Raw genomic sequence first — 23,395 nt, 5'->3', positions numbered from 1 at the left:
AAGTAGAGGGGTATATTTGACCCTTTTCCCTTGTTATATATATAATATTATTTGACTACTCTCCTTTTTTTTTTTTTTTTTTTTTTTTAATATGACTACTCCACTTATTTCCATTCCTCATGGTACTTTTTTCTGATTAATTTTTACAATTTTATTTTATTAGTAATACATGGGGAGGTTAAACTAGCTAAAATGACTAAATCACCCTCATATTCTTCGAAACTTATTTCTTTTTCCCTTTTTTATTTTTTTTAATTTTTCTCCACAAAAGCTACTCAACAGCTCCAATACTCGGTGGATTAACAAGAACGAAAGCCCTTTTGCTGCTCAGCTTCAGGCAAAATAACCACGTCGATAAGAGGTATCGTTTTATATAGAGGTTATATTTTTTTTAATTAAAAACCTAGGTTTCCTGTTTTTCTTTGCTCCATTTTTGTTTGATTGATTTGAAATCGAAATGCGTTAATGTTGTAATTTCGACGAACTGGAATTTTAATTTCTTGACCAGGTCATGTTTAGCTATTCTAACAATATATCTTTTCGCTTTACTAAGATAATGAATATTTCCAACAAATACTGACTAAACGACTCCTTAGGGTTTGAAGAATTGGAATATTGCAATGAATCCGTTGACGTTAGTGAAGCGTATTCAGAATATTAATGCAAAAGAAGCATCTCTGGGAATCTCTGATGATGCATCCTGGCATGCTAAATACAAAGATTCAGCTTATGTATTTGTTGGTGGCATTCCTTTTGATCTCACTGAAGGTGATCTCCTCGCCGTTTTCGCGCAGTAAGTCGTCTTATACTCGTGCCTTGCCACTTTGTTTTTGTTAGAAAAATAGGGGCTTTGACGTGATGCCACTGTTTTTAAAGAGATATTGCTCGTATTGTCTTTAGGGGGTTACAAGTAATTCCCTTCAGGATCCAACAAAGCCCTAGTATACTTCAGATTTTTCTTAGCCACTTCGTGTAAGGTCTTATTTATAGAGTTAGAAAAGTGACTATTCTGAATAGTCATCTTATTTCATGAACAGATATGTCCATTTAAATTCTATGAAAATAGGAAATATTTAAAGCCTTCAAAGTTCAAAAACATTTTGCTTTCGTTTGTGGGTCAATCCCACTTCATATATATTACTACAAACTATCTAAAAGTTTTCATATAATAGAATGTCTCTTGGATTCTTTGATGTTGATTAGGTATGGGGAGGTTGTTGATGTCAATCTTGTTAGAGATAAAGGTACAGGCAAGTCAAAGGGCTTTGCTTTTGTTGCTTACGAGGATCAACGGAGTACAAATCTCGCTGTGGGTCTGTCTCTATCTCTCTCTTTCTCTCATTTTTTAAGCTTCGACATTAAAAAAAATAGTATAACTGAAAAAAGTTGTCCTTTCTTTAACCGCTAAGCTTTTAGATAAGGTCATGTAGTTCAACATATTTTAGCTATCTAACTCACTTTTCTGGGATTGGACTTGCAGATAACTTAAATGGTGCCCAGCTTTTGGGTAGAATAATCAGAGTTGATCATGTTTCCAAGTATAAAAAGAAAGAAGAAGAGGATGAAGAGACAGAGAGGAAAAAGAGGGAGGAGCGAGGGGTCTGCCGCTCTTTCCAGAGGGGTGAATGCACTCGTGGTGCTTCGTGCAAGTTCTCTCACGATGAGAAGGTTTGCCCTTGCCCTTCCCTTTTGTTCTTGTATATCGTCTTGTTTCTTTATATGTCATCTTCTATGTATTGGTATTATTATTATTTTGTTTTGTTTTGTTTTGTTTTGTGATAGTAGTTTTGGAAAGTGTTGTCACTTCTGAATTTGTATAATGCATGTTGCTTGTCTTCAATCTGTATATAGTTTGTGTAAGTTGACTTCAATGCAAATCTAGCCATATGCTTGACCGGAGGTGTTAGTTGCAATGGCTCCTTTTAGTAAATGTTAGGGATGGAAAACACACTCCTGCCGGTTATAAAAAGAACACACTCCTCTATCAATTGTTTTGACTTTGGCATGTGTACTCGGAGAATGAACGAAAATCTCCTCAGATTGTGTAATTCTAGGTATCCTTGCATTTAGGTGGTAGCATTCCCATTTTATAGAACTTCAGTATGAAATGGACTGAAACTCCAATAGTCCTACTTTTGAATTGATAGTTATCTATCCTTCTGCACCCAAGGGTGCGAGTAGTTTTAGCAGTCAATAAAGTGGAATCAAAACTATGGGAGACCAAGATTCAACTTCCAGCAGAGGCAACAAATGTTACGTGATTTCATCCCATCTGCCTAAATTTTGGTAGGCAGAGTTACCCAGTAGTTTGATACCTGTGCTGGTTAGAGGCAGCAGGTACCCGGTGAAATAGTTGAGGTGCGCACAAGTTGGCCTAGACACCATGATTGTAAAAGAAGACCGGCTTTTGTTCCATAGGTAGGAGTTTGTCTCATTAACTCATTAGGAAATTGAGTTATCTCTTGTGATCTTAGGCCCTTAACTGCTGCTAGTTTCTTAGCACAGTGCAATTCTTTTTTGAAACTGGTAAAGTTGTATTCCTCAGCATTAAGGGTATGCTGGCCACCTCCAAAAAGTGAGTAACCAAAAGAAAGGAAAAAGACTTTCAAAAAAACCTAGTAAATCTACAATCTGATCTGTTTCCTCTATACAAAGTTGTTCCCACCAGAAAAGTAAAGATACAATAAAATTCCATTTAGTGTTGACTCATGAGAATTTAAACAAGAGGGGGTTCCAGTTGTGCTCCAGATGCTACTATTTATGTGGGAACAAGCAGAGACAATCGACCATGTTTTTTTTACATTGCAAATGGACAGATCAGTTATGGAAGATATTCATCAGTCTGAGGAAGATCAGGTGGGTGAAACCAGAGAGCATTAAAGGGCTTCTTAGCTGCTGGAACAGAGATGGCAATGCTGCAAGACAGGAACAGAGATGGAAGATTGTCCCAGCATGTATTTGGTGGACAGTATGGAAAGAAAGAAATCAGAGACGTTTTGAGGGCAAACAAAGTGACCTACAGGAGTTTAAAATGAATTGTTTAGCTCTATACTATTTTTGGTGTAAACAGGAAGATTTAGGTCAAACTGAAGATATTTTTGATGTTTCAGATTACTTGTAAGGAAGAATATAGATAGGAGATTCAAGCTGTAAGGTGTAACGTTGTGAAAGGGGGACTGCATTCTTAACTGTTACCATTCTCATAAAAAAAAAAAAAAAAAAAAAAAAGGAAAAAAAAAAAAAGACAATTCCATTTAACTTGCTGACTAGAATTAGATCTACCTTCAAAACATCTCCCATTCCTTTCTCTCCACACAGTCCACCATATGCAGGCTGGTATTATCCTCCACCATCTTTTCTGACTTTTGCTCCCTCCCCTTCTAATCCAGCAGCTGAACAAATCTGAAGTGTGCTCTAGCATGATCCATCTTATATTAGAATGTTTGAGAAGGATTTTCCAAAGACGGGCAGTGAACTCATAATGAAGAAACAGATATTTGTTAGTTTCCCCAGTTTGGTTGCAGAGAAAACATCTGGGGTACTAACTGCATCCCTTTCTTTTGTAAAACTTCTTGAGTAAGGCAAGCTCTCTTTACCACTAACCATGTGAAACATTTCACCTTGGTAGGTACCAAAGTTTTCCAGATGGAATTCTATTGATATTGTGGCCTTCCAGCTCCACCTTGCATCTCTATCTTGTATGCACTGTTAACTGTGAAACAACCATCCTTGCTATGCTTCCATAGAATCTTGTCAGGTTCTATTGTGATACCGCTGGAGCCTCCTAGTTTTCCAAGTAATGATGCCACCCTCTCCACTTTCCAATCATTTAGCAGCCTTCTAAAACAAAGGTCCCACCCCTGGGGTGTCCAACATTCACACACTCTTGCATCGTGATTATTACAAATAATGAACAGATCTGGGAATGATTCCATTAGAGGAATTTGGTCAATCCATCTTTCCAAAATTTAATCTTGACCCCATTACCCACCTTAACTTTCAGATTTGCTTCCATCAATGGCCACAAAGCCCTGTTAGTTCTCCACACTCCAACCCCAAAGGGTTCAGTGACTGTTTATGTACACCATGGACTAAGTTCACCAAATTTAGCCATGATCACTTCCTTCCACGGGGCATTTTGCTCCCCATTATATCTCCATAGCCACTTCATCATAAGACTATTGTTTTGTAGTCTTAGATTTCTGATTCCCAATCCACCCCTTACTTTGCTAAGAATTACTTTATCCCATTTCACCATACTGTAACCCTTTCCTTCTTTGCAACCTTGCCATAGAAATTTTCTCCTTAGCTTGTCTAATTTTTTCACTACTGTTGAAGGAATAGGAAATAAGGACATCACATATGTAGGGAGAGAATCTAGCACAGAGTTAATCAAGGTTAATCTTCCCCCAAGTGACAAATATTGTGCTTTCCACCTTTCAAGCTTCTTCTCAGTTTTCTCCACTATTCCATCCCAGATCTCTAGTGCCTTATTCTTGCTACCCAGTGGCATACCTAGGTAAGTTGTAGGCAAATTCTCCACTCTGCACCTTAATATGCTTGCCAGTTCTTGAATATGAGGGACTTCTTTGACAGGGAATAAACTGCTTTTCCCCCAATTGACCCTCAAACCTGCTACAGCTTCAAAAACTATCAACATCAATCTGATATAGCAGATCTGTTCAGCCTTTGGTTCACAAAAAATTACAGTGTCATCAGCATACAATAAGTGACAGATCTCCATTTCCTCCCCAGCTCTACCACCAATTTGAAATCCCCTGATCCATCTATTATGTATTGCAATTCTCATCATGCTATCAAATCCTTCCATTGCCAGAATAAAAAGGAAAGGAGATAGAGGGGGCCACCCTGTCTCAAACCCATCTCAGATGGAAAAACCCCGTTCTCCAGCTTTCTTTTGGAGTTTAAGTAATGTAATTTTTTTTTTGAAGTTAGAATCACCAAGGAAGTGGTACCTTGATACGAACATGACTATCCCTTGATCCCTCCCCTTATGAATGCAGAGTCAATGCATTCCACTATGTTTTAAGGATCATTTACAAGCTTTATATCACACTGAAGTATTATTCTGTAGATATTTGAATGTACAAAAGATAAGGATAAAGCTCTATCCTCAAAGCATCTATTGTTCCTTGCAATCCAACTGTCCAAAAAATACGTAAAGGAATAACTATCCAAGCTTTTCATTATCATTGACCATTGGAATTATATTTAATAGGATAATTATTCTTAATTTTTGAAGTTTCAGATGTTCCAAAACCCTCTAGACCTCTTCTCCTCGCTTCTTTCATTTGGAAGCATTCTTGCAAAAGTTAAACCTTAAAAGATTTGCTTGGTCTCAGTGCTGTCAAAGGCGCGCTTAAAGTGAGGCTCAAACATGTTGAGCGCTTAGCTTCGCTTTATGTGCGCTTCAGTGTCATCAATAAGGCTTTAAGACATACTTTTCCCTGTCAATGAGCCTCTCTTGAAGAGGTGACACTAGATAATTGATATTTCGCTTTATCATAATGTTTTTACAGTTTCGTTGTCCATATATTTGTTATTCATGCTTATTATTATTAGTCTTGGACTAAACATATGTATATATTTGTAGTTTTACATCACTGCGCCTTTTTTCATTAAAACCACGCTTTATTTGCGCTTTGCGCTTAAAGCTCCAGCTGAGCTTAGAGCTTTTTGTGCTTTTCGCTTTTAATAACACTGCTTGGTCTTATATGCGCTGTAGTATCATGACCTTATAGCTAGAAACACCCTATTGTTTATTAGGCCCTCGGTGAGGTGTTATGTGTGAGAAAAGCATTTGCTGTAGTGTTTTGGTTCTGCAAAGCCCTCACATGTTGAGGCTGCAAGCTGACAAGCTCTCTTGCGTATGAAGCTATAACTTACCCGAAAACAACAATTTCTTGGGATGCATTTTAGCTTATGAAATTGTTGAAGCGATTTTAGTCACTTCACAAGGAGGCAGAGAAGCAGCGTAATTTTTTTTTTCAAAATTTTCTGCAAATTCTTCTCTTAAAACCTTACTAATTAATGCGATCACACGAGTTTCCAGTAAAAGTGAGACAGCAAAGCAGATTTTTTCTTTTTCCCGTGTTTATTATCTCTTGACCCTCTTTCTCCATTTGGAGTTTTCTGCTTCTAAAATTTTAAGATCTGAAGTTCATTTTTCATATTTTTAGGGAACTTAATGCCTTTTTTTTTTTTTTTGGTTGGGTTTTTAGAGAGCTGCAAACACAGGCTGGGGTGCTGAGGAAGATCGAAGTTCAAAAAGATGGTCGCATGACAAGGTTGAGGATTCTAGGAAGGATAGTAGATCTGGTCCATGGGGTCGGCCTCCACGGCCTGATTACCAGGAAGAGGTCAAAGTCTCTGATAAAGATCCAAGAAATTCGAAAGCAAAAACCAGTGATATAGAAAGGCACTATGAGCAGAGAGATTCGACTGCAAGAGATCATTATAAGAGAGATGTTGAGCAGCAGAGGTCAGAGCGGAAGGAAAAGGGTAGTAGTTACAAAGACGATGATCTGGATAGGTCATATGTGGAGCGAAGATCTAGGAGGTATGATGATGTACAAACCTCAGGGGAAGCTACTGGGAGAAAATCTAGGAGGCATGATGATGTGACCTCAAAGGAATATGATGATAGGAGAGATGAAAGAAGACAAAAAAGATATGAATCTGAATCTCAGAATGCAGAAAAAAGAGATAGCAAGGAACGGGAGAAACGAGCTCCGCTCCACCGTGATGGAAGGGATGAAGAAGATCGGAGCCAAAGATCACGTAGATAGTGGTGGCCTGATTTAGAACTTCAGAAGGTGCATAGATGACTACTGAATCGTCTTAAGTTTGCAACTTCGGTTCCAATTTCAAGTACAATACCTTATCTGACAGCCAGAGGTGATCACCTAGGTTAAAGGTGTTTGATCACCTAGTTTAAAAGTCCCTGCACCAGTATGTTGTGGGGACCCTACATTAAGGAGCTTTCTCAGAAAGGGGCTACTTAGTGCTCATAAGCAAGGCCATTTGGAAATCACCTGAAATGGAATCCCAGCTTCTCGTGTGCTGTACTAGACAAGGGATCGCGGGTATTAGCATCTCAAATATTGCAGTACAATTACAGGCACTTGCTAGAAGGATACAAGTGGCCGTTTACTGTACTTATAAGTTGATTTTGTCTCCATTTTACTTAAAGGAGCAATATCAGCCGTTGAATCTTTCCATCTCATTTGATTTTATCTTTTAAAATTTCCATATATTTGGGCTATTTGATGGTTTGATTGTTTATGTCAAGAACCCTGAAATGACCAATATACAGGGAATACCCTTTTATTGTTGGTTATATTCTGGAAAATCAAAGGAAGAAACGGAGAGGAAAAGCCTTGGTAGTCCATCTACACTGCCTAGAGGAAATCCGTGTGCATCTACTACCGAAATGTTACACTTGGTTCATACCATTACCTAAACTTTCTTACCAATCACCTAGCCTTTCCAATTCCATGCTATTATCTTCACCCTCCTATGATGATCCTTTTGCAGAATATGCTTCTGCAATCTTACTTGGGAGTGAGACTGATAAGTGATAAGCCTGCACTGCTAGGTTTCCGGGACCACTTCATGATGGGAGTCCTTTTTCGAGTTCTTGACCTCTTTAGACAACTGCTTTTATGGCGATTGGCCCGACTTCAAAATCCATGAACTCGAGCTTCAACCTCTTGGATGATGAGATCCCATTCGACCTGTCTCATTGTTGTAAAACTTCAAAAAGCTTACTGTTCTCCGTGGGTGTGATACTTATTAGCTGTCCAGTTATTTAGCTGATATAGGTTGGGTTTAGCCGTGGGAGTGCATTTATTTTTATGTGCAAAACTTTGCTTTCAAGTTTGCTGCTTTTTTTATGCTGTGATGCTGCTTCGTGGACTCTTGTTTTTACTTTGTCATGATGATCAAATTGTGGTAAATCGTCTAGTTACTCTTAAAATTCAAGTGGGTAAAGAATAACGCAAAGGTATAAGAGATTGCACTACATGCTACAGTCTAAAAGGATAAAGTCGTCATTTGCCAGATTGAAGATATCTAGTAGTACATCTTTGATTAAAAAAAAGATAGCAACTCCATCTAATATGAGCTAGCACACACATACTGCCAAGAAATGAGTCAAAAAGAAATTCGACTTCCACAAATACCTCTAAGATAACCAATCCTCAAGCTTAATCTTAGTGCTCATCTTTTTTCTTCCGTTGAGCTATGAACAACACCCAATGGAATAAATACACAGCTGAAGAACAACGGAAGGAACACCTTGAGGTTTAAAGAGCAGGTCCACATGATGTGGGTCCCCGGGGGGGGGGGGGGGCGAGGGGGAGGGAGAGGGAGTGATTGGATAGTACATTTCCAACGATTTGCGTCCTGTCATGTAAAACCATGTCTGTTCTAACAATACTTAATGGTCTAGCAGCAGTTAACACAGAACACTGTTGTTTTACCCCCCTCGACCAGAGTATATTACATATTCACTCATCTCATATCAACCAAAAGAGAACGAACAAACAAATCTTTGACCTCAGTGTAACAGTTTCTGCAACCGCATATTGACTGTTATCATCTGAAATTAGATGTCAGCGTCAAGAAAATTCCCGGAAAGCGTTACCTGACAAAGAAGGGAGAGAGTGAGTGGTATCAGATTTTCGCCAATCACAATGCAAACAAAGAACATAATAATGAAATCAACCAAAGATTTGGTGAAAAAGCAAACATCAATCATATATCAAACCACTAGAAAAAGACTTGTCATTATGCTGCCAAGTGACGACATATGGAGAACTTGAATGTCTATTTATGGCCATATGAAGATGCACCACAATGTCAAACAACTCCAATGATCAAGTAAAAAACATAAACAGTTTTACCTTTATATCAATCGAAGTTAATAGCAAACATCCTACAGGGTTAATCTCATATTGTGTTTCCCAAACATCGCAAGTTTATAAGTCCTACATTCCATTAAAGATAACACATATAGCAAGGCCCCACCTCTCTGCAACACTTCTTCGACGTGTTCTCAAAGTTATAGTACATACAGTACATGGTATGTGCCTCTTTTTTTGCCCCGTTCCTCTTGTATATCAAAATACAATCAATTTTGGTAAAACTTTTCACAATGAACACTGGATTCATTACTATAAAATTTTAGCAATTGTTGCCTTCGCATATACTGCAATCTTTTTTTTTGTAAGTAATAAATATATTAATGGATTCTTATTCCTGTAAGACACAACCTCAGAGAGAAAAAGAACAGAAAAATAGCTTGTGCTTGACATGTACCTTTTCACCAAGTTTGAATGGAGGAAGACCCTTATAAGGGCATGTACTGCAACGGAAAGCATCACCTAGACCACACTGTAGACAGAGAAGACATGTCCCCAAAAAAAAATTAAAAAGAAAACCAATTGCAAAACCAAACACAGATCAACAAAGGTAAGGATCAAGAAAAACCAACTAGTTGTTCAGTTGTCTGCTAATCACACTATAAACATCAATCAACTACCAAATGACACGAATTTAGCAACAATGACAACCAACACTAGATTTTTAATTTATCTGCAGAAACTATTCAACTAATGTAATCAGTGCTATAAACTGGAGTACCCCTTGCCCCAAAATAGGTCAACTAGTTTAAAAAATGATAAATGTATTAGAGTTACACCCCTAACCAAAAGTTATTAGAAATCCAGAGATAATAAAGACTGACCATAAAATAATTTATAAGGTGAAGAAACAAAGTAGGTAGTTGAAGGCAACGTCATGAGGTCCCAGTTAGTATAGACAATGTATTTCTTTTTAGAAAAAAATATATTTTTGTGTAGATTCTTTACTTTTCTTTCCACAAGTACATATCAACATCAGTTTGATTCTTCGGAAGAGAAACTTCCCCTTCAAGGAGGTGAAGTGTTAGAGTGCAAATTATGCCAAATAATTTTCGGAAACAAGAGTAATCTACTATATGACACAAATCGATAGAAGAGAAACCATACACTGCCACAGGCAGACTGAGGATTGTCTAGTTGTTCAGCAGTTGGTCCAAGTTGCACTTTTGTCTCAGCTTCAGCCCGTCCGCATGTACAGTTTTTGCATGCTTTCCTTGTTTTACCAACTTCACAATCATCACCTACACCAGCAAGTGTGCAACAAATTGAATTTAATATACTACTGAAAAACTAATAATGTCAGAGATAAACAACCTTAGTGCACTTATAATACCACTTGGTAATTGAGGTTTCTTCAGATCTTCTTCAGTAAGAAGGCTATCCTCATCAATGAGATCTGAATCTTCATCAATCTGAACTTTCGGTAAACTTTTTGTGACTTTCTTGAGAGAGAAGGATGAACCAACTTTCCATGAAGGTTTCTTTGCTGATATCTGTTCACAGATTAAATTAACCACACGACTTTTTTAAGTTGAGATCAATAACTTCAAGGCTTATTTACAACGTCTATGCCCCAAACCCAAACTAATTGGGGTGCACTTTGTGAATCCTTTAATTGCATTCCGCTTCCTGAAGCGTTTCATTTGACTGCTCAAATTTATCATTTAGGACAAGCGGAGGTTCTGTAAAACTAGGCGTTCTCTAAATCTCACACATATCCCTATGGCATCATAGAATATTTGACCAAATAAGACTCTCATAAAAAACTAGATAGTATCCCTATAAAGACTAAACTTCTACGCTTTCTTAAAGAACATCAGCATATGTGAGTAGCATGGTACGCGGTTGAAAACAAAATAAAGATCAAAGCTGCAATATCACTATCAGTGCCTAGAGTAGCACATTATTGCCACACCAATAACGATAAATTCATGAATGACTCAAATGCCATGAAATAGCTGTTAAGAATCTTATGCCAGCTTCTATATTTATAAAAAAGGTGTTATCGCAATTTTTTTTAAAAGGAGAGTAATATTGAAGTGGGGATGATGCAGAGGAAGACAAGAAGCAAGATAAGTGCACATGGATGAAATACTAACCACCATAGAGTGGCCGGCTTCAGATGATTGTGCATCAGAGAATCCAGCCAACAATAACTTGCGCTCATGGGTGGAGTTTGCCTGCAATTCAGATGGATAAGGACAATTCACAGCCCCATACAAATTCTCCACGAAAAGAGCATGTACAAAGTGACAATTCACTCACCTTTGAGACTGATTGGGATCTAAGTAAGACTGTTCCACCTGGCTTCAACACTCTTGAGATGTCCCCACACAATTTATCGCTAGGAAACTCAAGGGACCTACAGATGAGAGCAACAGTATCCATAGATGCAGACTCCACTGATGCCAGACCTGTAATAACCAGATGTTAACCCAGGAAAAAGAATATAACGGGCCTCTAGCCAAGGGGCAAGCACTTATCAGAGAGAGGTACAAGATGCCGCAGGAAAGCAAAAAAAAAAAAAAAAAGAATATGAAGGAGACGAGCTCTCTCTCTCTCTTTCCTAGCCAACTTGAGAACTTCTTTCTCTGCACATGCCCCTCTCTCTCCCCCCCCCCCCCCCCCCCCCAATCACTAAAAAAACCCTAATTTCCTACTCCTAATCACTAAAAAATTAATTATAACATTCCTTAACAATTAATACATACATCGAAGGGCTAGCAGTGTCTGCTGTAGGCACGCTTATGCCCTGAAGCGAAGCAAAGCTCAGGTAGAGCGCTTCGCTTCTCTCAGATGGTACTTTTATTGCAGGCAACAAGGACGTGTCTTGTCGCCCATGGGCTCCCTCTTTAAGAGGGGAGCAGTAAACACTAATATAGCGTGCCTACAGCAGACACTGCTAGCCTTTCAAGGTCTCAAGTTCGAAACCCACTGGGTGCAAACAATTTCTGAGGGCCATCGGACTGGGGTAAAACCCTGAATTACCCGTGGTGCACTTGCGGGAAACTCCTTGCCGAGGGCCTGTGCACCCCCGGGATTAGTCGGGGCTCAAAGAGACCCGGACACCCGGTGCTTAATCAAAAAAAAAAAAAGGCCAGCCTAACCACTTGAGAGTTGAGAAGTAATTGAAGGCTTATTTATCATTATGCCATTGAAAAATCAAGAAGTATTTGGAAATAATGCTGCTGCATTACCCTTTAATGGTTTCTACTTAAAAGTTTACAGTTTTCACCACTGAGGCACTGACCAATCATTGGCCCACCTTATAAAATATTCCTACCTCATCTCTTTCATCAATTAATCCCAAAAACAAATTGTACATAAAACTCTTAAGCTAATAAAACCTAGAAAACCATAGCAGCACTCTTTTTTATTTTTTTTATATAGGTGTAGACATAGCAACAAACTTTATCTTCGATAGGTATAAACTTATTAACGAACTTAGCAAGAGAGAAGCCAAGAACATCATAAAATCCATATAGACTCGCAAACAGTATCTCATGTGTGAGATAAAAATCCGACTGCTGACAATGAAATGAGCAGACTATTGACATAGTATACAAAACGAGTCACTCATGGTCGCAACATAAGCAGGATATAGAAGTATCAGTTCAGCACACATTAGGGAGAGTATTTACTCTGAGTTGAAGCTTGAGTAACAATCTTAGGGTCCAACTTCTCAACTCCCTCTTTCTTCAAGGTACTGATTGCATTGTATATTGCACTAATTGGTACCATAACATCCTCGACAAGCACCAATATACTACCATCTCCAACTTGGCCGTCCTACAAAAGAATGAAAACCTGAATTTAGAACAAAAGCAATCATACATTCTCAAAATTAAGAACTAGAATGAGTTTGCTACACCTTCCCCACCCCCTCCCACCTTCCCCCCAACAATAAAACAACATACCCAGTGTAATCCCACAAGTGGGGTAGGTAGGATGTACGCAGACCTTACCCTACCTTTGTGGGGTAGAGAGGCTTTTTCCGGATAGATGACGGCTCTACCTAAATGTAATAGTGAATATTCAATCCGCAGAAAACTCAGACAAGGAAACTAATTCAATCTCCTCCACACTTTAAAAATTTTATGCTCCAGGCACATAAATAGCCCAGAAAATTTAACAAGAATTACAGGTGGTTAGTCTGGTGCAAACACACATCCTAAAGAGTAACATAGGCATGTCAAGGTCGGCTCAAGCTAAGACTCTACTCATTAACTAATGATATGAGCCTACCATAATGAGTTGAATATTTAACTTCAGAATAAGAACTGATAAACATTTGAACTCCTTTTTTGAACTGATTTTTTGTTTTTTTTGGTTTATGGCATGTGGGTACGTTGCTACTCAAGCAGGGATCCAACCTAACTACACAAGCTGAACACCAAGCAGCGACTCAACCTAACCACACAACCCAAACACCACTCACGTGTCACACGTACCATTTTTTAAAATGATAAACATTTAGCAATTAGCCCTATGTAACTAAACTTATTGTTAATCTTCAAACTCAATTATTAGGGCTAGTCCATTTTCCTCTTCCCCCCTTACCCTTTGTTGACTATCTGAGGAGAAAACAAAGAGGAAAATACAACGGAAAAAGACCATGCGAAAATAAACTTCCAAGAAAATAAAAATTACAAATTTCTTCCACCCATTATTTTTTTTCCTGATATAACTCTAGGCACACTAAAAAAAAAAGGAACATAAACATGGAAAACCTAAATTTCCGAAAAGAGAAGAAAGTTAATAGTTCAAGAATTCACTAGAAGACTATACATTTGAATTCAAATAATAAAGCATGATTCCCAAGGTAAAAATTCAATTTCAAAAAAAAAAAAAAAAAACAAATACTAGAAGAAGTAAAAACTGACCATAGTGTTTGAGAAAACAGTTAAATCGGAACTACAGAGAAAAGAAAAGAAAACGGAAAACGACCATGGGAAAATAAAAGAAAAAAAAGGAGAAAACAAAAAGGAAAACGACATTGGAAAACAAATTTCCAAGAAAATAAAAATTACAAATTTCTTCTACCCATTAAACCTGATAAAACTCTAAGCACACTCACGAAAAAAAGAATAAAAAAATTAACCGGAAGACGATACATTGGAATTCAACTAATAAAGCATGATTCCCAAGGTAAAATTCAATTCCAAAAAAAAAAAAAAAACTAGAAGAAGTAAGAACTCACCATAGTGGTTAAGAAAACAGTTAAATCGGAAATACTGATCGGAGATGGGAGTTGGGCGGCGGTGAAAACACAAATGGAAATGCGTGCCGGTGGAAAGTGGAAAATACGTCTCTGTTTTTTTATTCGTCTTCAAACCTATTTATACTTTGCTTTTTTGTTTTATTAGTATTTATTTATTATTTTAAATAAAAGAGGTTGACGTGCCGCCTTTGTGGTGTAAAACGGGTTAGGTTTTTAACCGACCTGGACTAATTGGATCGGCTCTAATATGCCTTCTTTCTTTTTTCCTTTTTTTTTTTGGCTTCATAAATCAAAAAAAGTTATCCTGTGCACTAAGTTTCCGCTATACACGAACCCCATATTGGTTTAATTAAAATATAAAAAAGATGTTGATTATAATTAAGCTTTTGATTTTGGAAAGAGAACTCGCTTCACATTTGAATAGTGTGGGAGATCTTCTCATCTTAAAGTTAATCTCCAAAACAAGCTAAAATGAGTACGAAATTGTCAAAACGTGAAAAATCAGCTTTAACACCCTCAAATAAACTATTCTATGAAAGGAAATTGTAATGAGTTGCTGTTATATAATATATGCAATGAAGATTAAAATAAACTGTATTACATATCTGACTCAAACTGCAAAATTGCTACATTGTTTTGGCATGTTTATTGCCACAAAATTTTAGTGGTACTAATAGCAGTATAACATAGTATATTTTCTTTTAAAATTAAACATGGGTGTAAAACTTATCGTTTCTGCATGAAGTTTACCATCTAAATATATTAGCAGATTAGTAGCTTCAGAAAAGAAAAGAAAAAAGAACTTTCCTTGGCTTGATGAGACAGATTTGAATAAAGAAGCTTATCGCAAGCAGTCTTATAAGAGCATAAGAATCTCAAATTAACTCAGCCAATCTTTCTCTAGATGATTTTAAAGTTAAAATGTTGATAAAAAATCCCATCTATAACCCATGATTAGTAGGATACAACACACAATAAGTTTATAATATCCAGAAACAGTGATACAGTCCCAACAGCAAACGTTAATGGAGACCTCATCAAGGCCAGTTCCGTTACATCTTTAAGTTCTCTCATATAATACAAATTTACAGCCACAGGACATTCTAGTAGGATATTGCTCCGTGGATGGATCTTTAATTATGTACAATTTTCGTCAGTCATCTTTTCTTTTTGTCTTCTTTGGCTTTTTCAAGAACTACAGGAGCTGCCGGGATACTGAACCACCATTCCCTTAGTCTCCTAGTCCATCTTTCTGTGCTTGCTTTCCGAATAGGTGAATATCTAGTGAAGACTTCCAGGAAAGTCAGAAGTATTATGTATCTCGAAGGTATGAATGCCAGAACTAATGCCGAGACCAAAAAAGCACCCACTAACTTCTCGCTTGCCTGAAATGATAGTAAGGAACCTCTAATTACTTAAACAACTTTCCTAATAAGATTGTTCTAGTCATAGAAGGAAAGAACTAAAATTTGCACAAACCTGTGGGAAGATGGACAAGAGTAAAGCACGAAATTTGAGTAGAACGATGTTTCCATCCTGGATTAGTTCTTCAGCTTGAGATATTGCAGTTTGAACAGCCAAAAGTTGCTCCATGGCATTCATTGGAGGTGGAGCTATTACTTTTAGTTCATCAACTATCTTGCCTTGACTAAAACAGCGAGTTATTCCCAAAAAGACAGCAAAAAAAGTGAGCAATAGTGCAAAGGCATAGCACAGCCATCCCCTGCCACCAACAAAAAGAGAAAGAAAGAGAAGGACGTCAGTGAATATATTTCAGCCACCGCATTTTCAAGAAATTCCATTCATGCAAGGGACTTTTAGTTGGAAATGCCACAAATTAAGGGAACGGAGTAATAAATTTTGAGATCCAAGGTGTTTCTCAGGACTTCAAAAGACTGAATAACTAAAGAATCTAGTCGGACAGAACGAAAACTTGATAAGTCACAGAGCATTCAGTTGCTTTTCGGTTTCCTCTGTTCAAGGGCCAATATACAGATGATCCAGATATGCTTTGGTCCTTCCATAAATCAATCCATGTCATAAGAATTTTATCTATAGTTGGGATTGACATACTCAACACCAATTAAATAACTGTTAAATGACAGCGAGAATGATGAAGAAAGCATTAAAAGATCGTTTTTCATTTCACTTGTAATTTTTACGTGAGAGGCTACTACCGTGTTGCATATTTAGTTGGCAAATTTCTGTGGGTAACTAGGGTTGAGTCAATGAGCAACTGGTACATACTTATCAAAAGAATAATGACCGGTAGATGATACTTTATTTTGAATCAATGGAGGTTAAGCCACATGAAATTAGATCAATCGTACGCTCTTGAACTTTTTTTTTTTTTTTTTGGGTGTATACACACTGATGTAACTGGTGTAAATCTGTTTTTCCTGGCTCCTGAGTTTTGCATAGGGTCTTTAATACTTCTGTAATTATGCATCTTCTGGATGCCAGTATCAATAAAGTATATTCACTTCATCATAAGAGGAAAAAAAAAAAAAAAGGAACTAGAGCAAAGGTATCATATTTTTGAGAAAGGTCAGTAAGAACAACGGTATCTTCTTGTCATTACATTCCACCAAAGAACTCCGACCACAATGATATCCACCTGAAATTACTTAGCTAAGAAACATAAAACTACAGTGTACACACGATACATAATGCTCACACCAAGTCCAGTAAAAAACCCAAACGTGCAACTCTCAAATTTGGAGAAGGTGAAACAATCAGCAACAATCTCACTACTCGAGTCAAGGTAGAAAAATGTGGCTTAAAAGCATATCGCTTCCTAAAAATAAACCTAAATTTAAGGAGAAGAGATGGCAGGGACTTTCTATGGGACAAATTCACGCTACCAGCCTCTTTGCAGAAATACAAGGGGAAGATTGCATAAAGTTTACTGCCACTCTCCACCTACCCCCCATTAGACAGGAGCACTTCATGCCCAGGAAAGCCCTTTTGCTGAGAGAAAACGAACGTTATATCTGAAGAAGCAATCCGTTATTTAGAAATACCCAAGAGAACTGCAGGTTGATGATATAGTGCAATGCCAGAAAATATCATATGCAAATAAGTCCTCTTTTTGTTTATCAGATGGCCCATTACACAGATAAGAAGAGTCAACTACCACCTTACCTGACGATAATGTATGAGAAAACCGAGCAGAAAATCATGGACTTCAAAGGATCTTCCCAGTAAGCCAGAAAAAGAAACCAATTGCCAAGTTGCATCATTGGAGAAAGCAACTCCTGCATGTCAATGAATCTTAAGTATTAGAATGAGAGGTAACACAACTTAAAGATAAAGCTCATAAAGAAAGAAAAAAATTAATTGTAAGAAGTGACTCCAATTATGTTCAAAAGATTGAGCCATGAAAATATCAAGGCAGCTTCATAAAAGTTCGTAAAGATCCACTCCTGATTTCTCAAGAGAAGGGCAAAAGTTACATTCAATGTATCCTCTTTCACCTTTCTTTTTTATTTAAAGCCACAGTAGTTGTTATATGTACCTTCATCACTGCCAAGTTGGTGTCAAGCCCATCAACTTTCACTCCATCAACCGTAGCTTGAGCTTGCACTACCTTTTTATAGTTGCTTCTGGATTCCTTAACTGCTTTTTCCAAGGGAGTCATCTCCCCCACAGCAATTTCACCCACAACAATTCCTGTCTCATTAGGAACATGAGAACTTGTCCCGAAAACAAACCCCAGGTTGGAAGCCAAGGCTGAAGCCGAAATTGAGTACATTCTGCTTCTAGGTTTGGGAGAGTTCGTCCGTTCCAGTTCCCTCACAGTTGACCTATTTGCAATTGTTTCTAGTATAAGGTCTCCTCCGGGAAGCTGATCACATACATTGAACATAAGAAGATCCTCATAACAAAGTGGATGTTTAGAGCTCATATCTTTTAGGGCTTGTACTCGCAATATACCAAATATAGCTTTCAGAAGCGCCTCATCACGCTCTATTCCAGTAATCTGGAATTTATGTATGAACTGATGCACATGTAGAACTTCCCGAATAATGGCTAACCAATAGTCACGACGTGTATGTCCTTTAAGCTCAGGAAATTCCATTATAACAGGTTCTGACCTACAACATTTTAAATAGACCATTGACAAATTTGAAGGCAGCTTGAACTAGAAAATAGTCTTATAGGATAGAATAAATACACAAGATGCTGCAGAGAAGTATGACCCACATAGGAGTCATCATGTATCATGCCTTACAAGGAAACTGATTTGTACGAGACTGCTTTATCGAAGAGTCTTGTGCCCCATGGTCCAGTTAGATCGGGTCTGACTATCTGGTTTAGATCATCCGACAGATCATATATTTTTGCCTTGTCATAAGACACAACACGAAGTGCCTCAAAGTAAAGAGCATGATCTGTCAAAGTTAGCCGACCTGAAAATCAGAAGTACATGTAACTATATCAAAAGGACTAATAGATGCACGTAATCCGCTCAAATTCCACGTGATATCATTCCTGTCTGCTCCAGAGATAAGAATTTCAAGCAATTAAAACCATTAGTGCCGCAAAAACATACCAGGCCATGCGGAAATACCAACGTGTTCGAGCACTGGCTGGGTTGTCACAGTCCCATCCAGCTCCAGAATTTTCTCTCCTCTTGCTGTACGTAATGTAGACAGATGAGATGACTCAGACTGGCTCTTAAATTTTTTAATTGCCCTGAAAAAGTTCCCAAACAAACAACATTCTCAACCGAGGATTATGGACGGGCTGCTCATAATTGTAATGAAAACACTAAAGAGCAGAGATGCCTTACGAATCACATCACATCACTTCAATTTTGAAGTAATTATAAAGACCACAAGTATTAACACCCCGGTAACATTACCCGACAATAATGAACTACAGAGAAACCCAATGCAAGCGCACATAGGCTTATAAAATAATCTTCAGGATCAAACCAGCCATGCTACTACGTTTAAACTTAGCACTCCTCTCTCAACTTGAACTTAGGGAAGACATTAATGATAGGAAAAGAAGCTTATATCTATAATTTAAACATTCCTAAAAAACTCAGTAGGAGGAGTACAAACAGAGGGGCACTTGTTCACTTATTTTACCGATGTGTATCCACAGAAAAGTTTTACCCAATCTTCTTCCTCTAAGCACACACTCATTAAACATCTTAAAGCCGGAATAAATTCCAAGTACAGTAATCTAGTCATTATGAGGGGCCTTTTCAACCAAGTCAACAATGCACTTTACAATACACAGATCTACTTGCTGCTGTTAACAGCATACCACCAAGGGTTACATGCAGGATGCTCAGAAATTGGCAACATGAATGCAGTTTATATAGTACCTAAAGCATGTAGATGTGTAATACCAGCGCTTAATGGCATTATATGATCCCTTAGTTAATTGAGCACCTAAGTCATGTGTTGGGAGAAATATAGATGTCTGTGTTGTTTGCCTAGATCACTTTACACAGGTTAGAAAAGAAAATCTATCAGTAGAACCTATGATCTGATAAGTCAGTTAGAAGATGTATAGGAACATTGTCAAATAACTGCACATCTGTGGCACATGTTCTTTTGTATACTAGGGGTGAAGTGGGTGTTACCAAGATCAATTTTAGAACTCCTATGTAACTGGAAAGAAATTGGAAGAAGAAAGGCAAAGGAAGATTGGTGGCAGTCCATTCCAGCTTGTATTTGGTGGTCAATCTGGAAGGAAAGAAGCTCAAGACAATTTGAAGGTAAAAGCTAACTCCATTCAGATAGTTAATATGAAGTGACTTAGTCTCTTTTAAATTGGTGATTTGGTAGATTTTCTAGGCAATGTGTAAATTGTAACTAGCATCATTACCTCCTGGCCAGTGTTTTTTATGGCTTTACCTATAAAGTTTTAGATCAGCATATTCAAATGCTGATACTTTTGGATGGAATACAAATGTTACCTTATTCAAAAAAAAAAAAAATAGAAGATGAGCCACGATAGAAGATGAGCCACATATTGAGGCCAGCACACGCACAGAGATAAAGAGAACTCGAAAAGCATTTAACGAAAAGCATTTGCAATTGACAAAGCACCAAATTTGGTAGTACCTTTCCAAATAAGTCAGGTACTTATCATAGACTGAGAATAGAAGTCGACTGCCTGTTGACGACGTAAGCACACCGAAAATGCTATCAGTAACTATCACATTGGCAATTATAGGAACTGCTGAAGCAATACGGGAAAAAGCCTCTAGGCCAGCAGTTGCATCTTCATCCATCTACAATTAAATGAAGAGTCAGTAACAACCCAGAATACAGAGTACAACAAGCAATGAGTGACTAATGGACCAGTCATGGATTTCATGAATATTCCGCACAATCAAGGACGGTTCGGTGGTGTTCAACAACTCATGTCACTAAATAATCATTCTGCAGATTGAAGGAAACATGTAAAAGTAATTCATACACTGGCAAAAGGCTGACTAGAAGCTGCTGGAAACTCCCATGCGACCATCATGTCAAATGTAAGGCGTCGAAACTGTTTGTCGCCAAGGTAACCATTTACTTGTATAGACAAAGCAAGAGCCCTGAAGCAACAGTATTCCAAGAAGTTCCTCGCATACTGAGATTTATGCTTTATGGTTTCAGAAGCCTCCGCATCAAAGTTTTCTTGAAGTTGACTCATGGAAATACCATGGATTCTGCATACAATCAGGTTTTAGTTATGCACGTCACACAATCTAAAATACAATTTGACAACCAACTTTATGCTTTTGTTCCAGCTAAATGCAACCATCAGCTCACTTGCTGAATCTATTAAAGGCGATCAATATTGGTAACAATTAGGGGTCATTTGGTTGCTGGTTAAGAAGTGATTTATTCATGTATTGAAACGAGCATAACTAGAACTTACCATGTTTGGTAGCATTTTAGTTGCCATATATAAAATTTAGCAAACCAAGTACATGTTTGGTTACCGGTTTACATATAAGTTATGAGGGAATTTATGTATTATTTATGCAGGGTAAAAGATGGAATTTAAAAAAAAAAAAAAAAAAAAAACTGCATAAGTAATTCTTGTATTGCTAATACTTGCATAACTCTAAACAGCAACCAAACGACCCCTTACTTCATTGTGTTTGGATGCATTATTAGTTAAACAAGATGGAAGGTTAGTTTGGTATTTAGCAGATTATATTCACAAACTGCAGAAGCCTGAAAGACAAGAAAGAATAGGAAGCTTACTTTGAGCATTTTCGGATAACTACATTTGCTGCAGGAGATAGCTCTGGCAACCAGTTCTTTCCAGTGGATGACTCATCTAAATCTTCATCAAGTGAACTCGGGGTTTTAGTCAACCATTTAAATGACCCATCTTTAACCAGACCCTCCAACATATTTCTGGTTTTGCTAACCATAGCCATTTCAAAAAGACCTCCTCCTCAGATCATTTGGAGTTCACGACTTCACCCCACTGAAATTCTTACACAACCACTGCATCAAGGAAAATAAACAATGTGAAATACCCAAAAAGCCAAAAACAAGAAATACTAGGTCACGATTTCTCTCGAAAATCACCTCATTCACGGACTGAGGTTGCCGATAGTCGAAAATAACAGTTAAAGACTAATTCTTGAAACTCTACAGGTCACGATTTTCTCTCGAAAATCACCTCATTCGCGGACTGAGGGTGCCGATAGTCGACATTAACAGTTAAAGACTAATTCTTGAAACTTTACAGGTCATGATTTCTTTCATTCACAGATTGAGGGTGCCTATGGTTGAAAATAACAGTTAAAGACTAATTCTTGAAATTCTAAAGGTCATGCTTTCTCTCCAAAATCACTTCATTCACGGCTTGAAGGTGCCCATAGTCGAAGATAACAATTAAAGACTAATTTTTGAAACTTACAGGTCATGGTTTCTCTCCAAAATCACTTCATTCACAGATTGAGGGTGCCCATAGTCGAAAATATTAGCTAAAGACTAATTCTTGAAACTCTAAAGGTCATGATTTCTCTCCAAAATCACTTCATTCACAGATTGAGGGTGCCCATAGTCGAAAATAACAGTTAAAGACTAATTCTTGAAATTCTAAAGGTCATGCTTTCTCTCCAAAATCACTTCATTCACGGCTTGAAGGTGCCCATAGTCGAAGATAACAGTTAAAGACTAATTTTTGAAACTTACAGGTCATGGTTTCTCTCCAAAATCACTTCATTCACAGATTGAGGGTGCCCATAGTCGAAAATATTAGCTAAAGACTAATTCTTGAAACTCTAAAGGTCATGATTTCTCTCCAAAATCACTTCATTCACAGATTGAGGGTGCCCATAGTCGAAAATCACAGTTAAAGACTAATTCTTGAAACTCTAAGCAGCTATTAAAGCGATGAGCACCAATTTCTTTGCTATGGGTCAATTCAAATCAATAATTAACAGATTTTATAAGAACCCTTGACAGATATGACTCTTAAATCAGTGACAGAGAGTTTGAATGGCTAGCTGAGTAAAGAGCATTTACCTGTAAAATAATGGCAGCAGTTCCAAAATCAGGTCTCAAACAAAAATGAGGAAAGTTAAGTCTGCAAATGGGGCTGTGTAAAAGCAAATATTCAGTACCACCGCCTCAAATACAATTAATAATTAATTACTTATTATACTTTTTGATAAGAGAAAGAGACAGAGAATAGATGAGTGGGCGTGTCTTCTTTTAGATGAAAAGAGACAAAGGCTAATCAGATCGAAAATGGTGTCGTGTTGTGAGAGTAAAACTCTGAGATGAAACAGATAGCAAGTACGGTTATAATAAAGATAACAACTGCGGCACTTGAATTCATCGTTAGTTTTAACGGCAAGCTAGCGTCATTCCATTAGTTAGACCAAATGTGCTCAACTTCACCAATCTTAGGGGTCGTTTGATATACATGTATAAGGGAAATAATCATTGTATATAATTTGGCATAACTTTATCCGGTGTTTAAACAAACTTAATACACCAACATGAAATAATTCCTTTCTACAATACTCAAAAAAAAATCCTTTTTTGTAAATTCTTTTGAACCTTACCTTTTCCTATTATTCCACCTAGATAAATCTAAATGGACAAATTGATTAGGCCGAATAATTCCCTATGTATACAGTATAGAAATATCAGTATTTGATTGATCTAAGTTCATGCAATTTCAATTTGTTAATAATTAATAAAAATGAATAAAAAAATTATTCATTTTTATTATTTATTTATTATTA

At 37.4% G+C, this 23,395-nt stretch overlaps 3 protein-coding genes across 3 annotated transcripts; 1 reads left to right on the top strand and 2 right to left on the bottom strand.

The window, feature by feature from the left end:
* The first annotated feature begins 207 nt into the window (after positions 1-207).
* On the top strand, positions 208-7,298 carry LOC132633273 (zinc finger CCCH domain-containing protein 25-like). The gene is made up of 5 exons (XM_060349576.1): positions 208-361; positions 597-793; positions 1,204-1,313; positions 1,481-1,668; positions 6,243-7,298. The coding sequence occupies exons 2-5, from the start codon at positions 621-623 to the stop codon at positions 6,807-6,809; spliced, it is 1,038 nt and encodes a 345-aa protein (XP_060205559.1). The 5' UTR covers positions 208-361; positions 597-620; the 3' UTR covers positions 6,810-7,298.
* A 751-nt stretch (positions 7,299-8,049) lies between these two features.
* LOC132633274 (anamorsin homolog) lies at positions 8,050-14,305 on the bottom strand. The gene is made up of 8 exons (XM_060349577.1): positions 14,146-14,305; positions 12,587-12,734; positions 11,211-11,359; positions 11,045-11,125; positions 10,279-10,438; positions 10,053-10,186; positions 9,343-9,417; positions 8,050-8,668 (listed from the first exon to the last, which is right to left on the bottom strand). The coding sequence occupies exons 1-8, from the start codon at positions 14,146-14,148 to the stop codon at positions 8,630-8,632; spliced, it is 789 nt and encodes a 262-aa protein (XP_060205560.1). The 5' UTR covers positions 14,149-14,305; the 3' UTR covers positions 8,050-8,629.
* Positions 14,306-15,088: 783 nt separating this feature from the next.
* LOC132633272 (uncharacterized) lies at positions 15,089-22,928 on the bottom strand. Its single transcript, XM_060349575.1, has 10 exons — positions 22,668-22,928; positions 21,390-21,638; positions 20,611-20,845; positions 20,253-20,422; positions 18,722-18,864; positions 18,401-18,578; positions 17,684-18,263; positions 17,311-17,423; positions 15,646-15,889; positions 15,089-15,551 (listed from the first exon to the last, which is right to left on the bottom strand). The coding sequence occupies exons 2-10, from the start codon at positions 21,566-21,568 to the stop codon at positions 15,324-15,326; spliced, it is 2,070 nt and encodes a 689-aa protein (XP_060205558.1). The 5' UTR covers positions 21,569-21,638; positions 22,668-22,928; the 3' UTR covers positions 15,089-15,323.
* Positions 22,929-23,395: the final 467 nt, after the last annotated feature.

Source organism: Lycium barbarum, chromosome 3 (assembly GCF_019175385.1).
Source record: "Lycium barbarum isolate Lr01 chromosome 3, ASM1917538v2, whole genome shotgun sequence".
NCBI lineage: Eukaryota > Viridiplantae > Streptophyta > Magnoliopsida > Solanales > Solanaceae > Lycium > Lycium barbarum.
The sequence above is the reverse complement of the archived record's forward strand: the minus strand, read 5'-3'. Positions and strand labels throughout refer to the sequence as shown.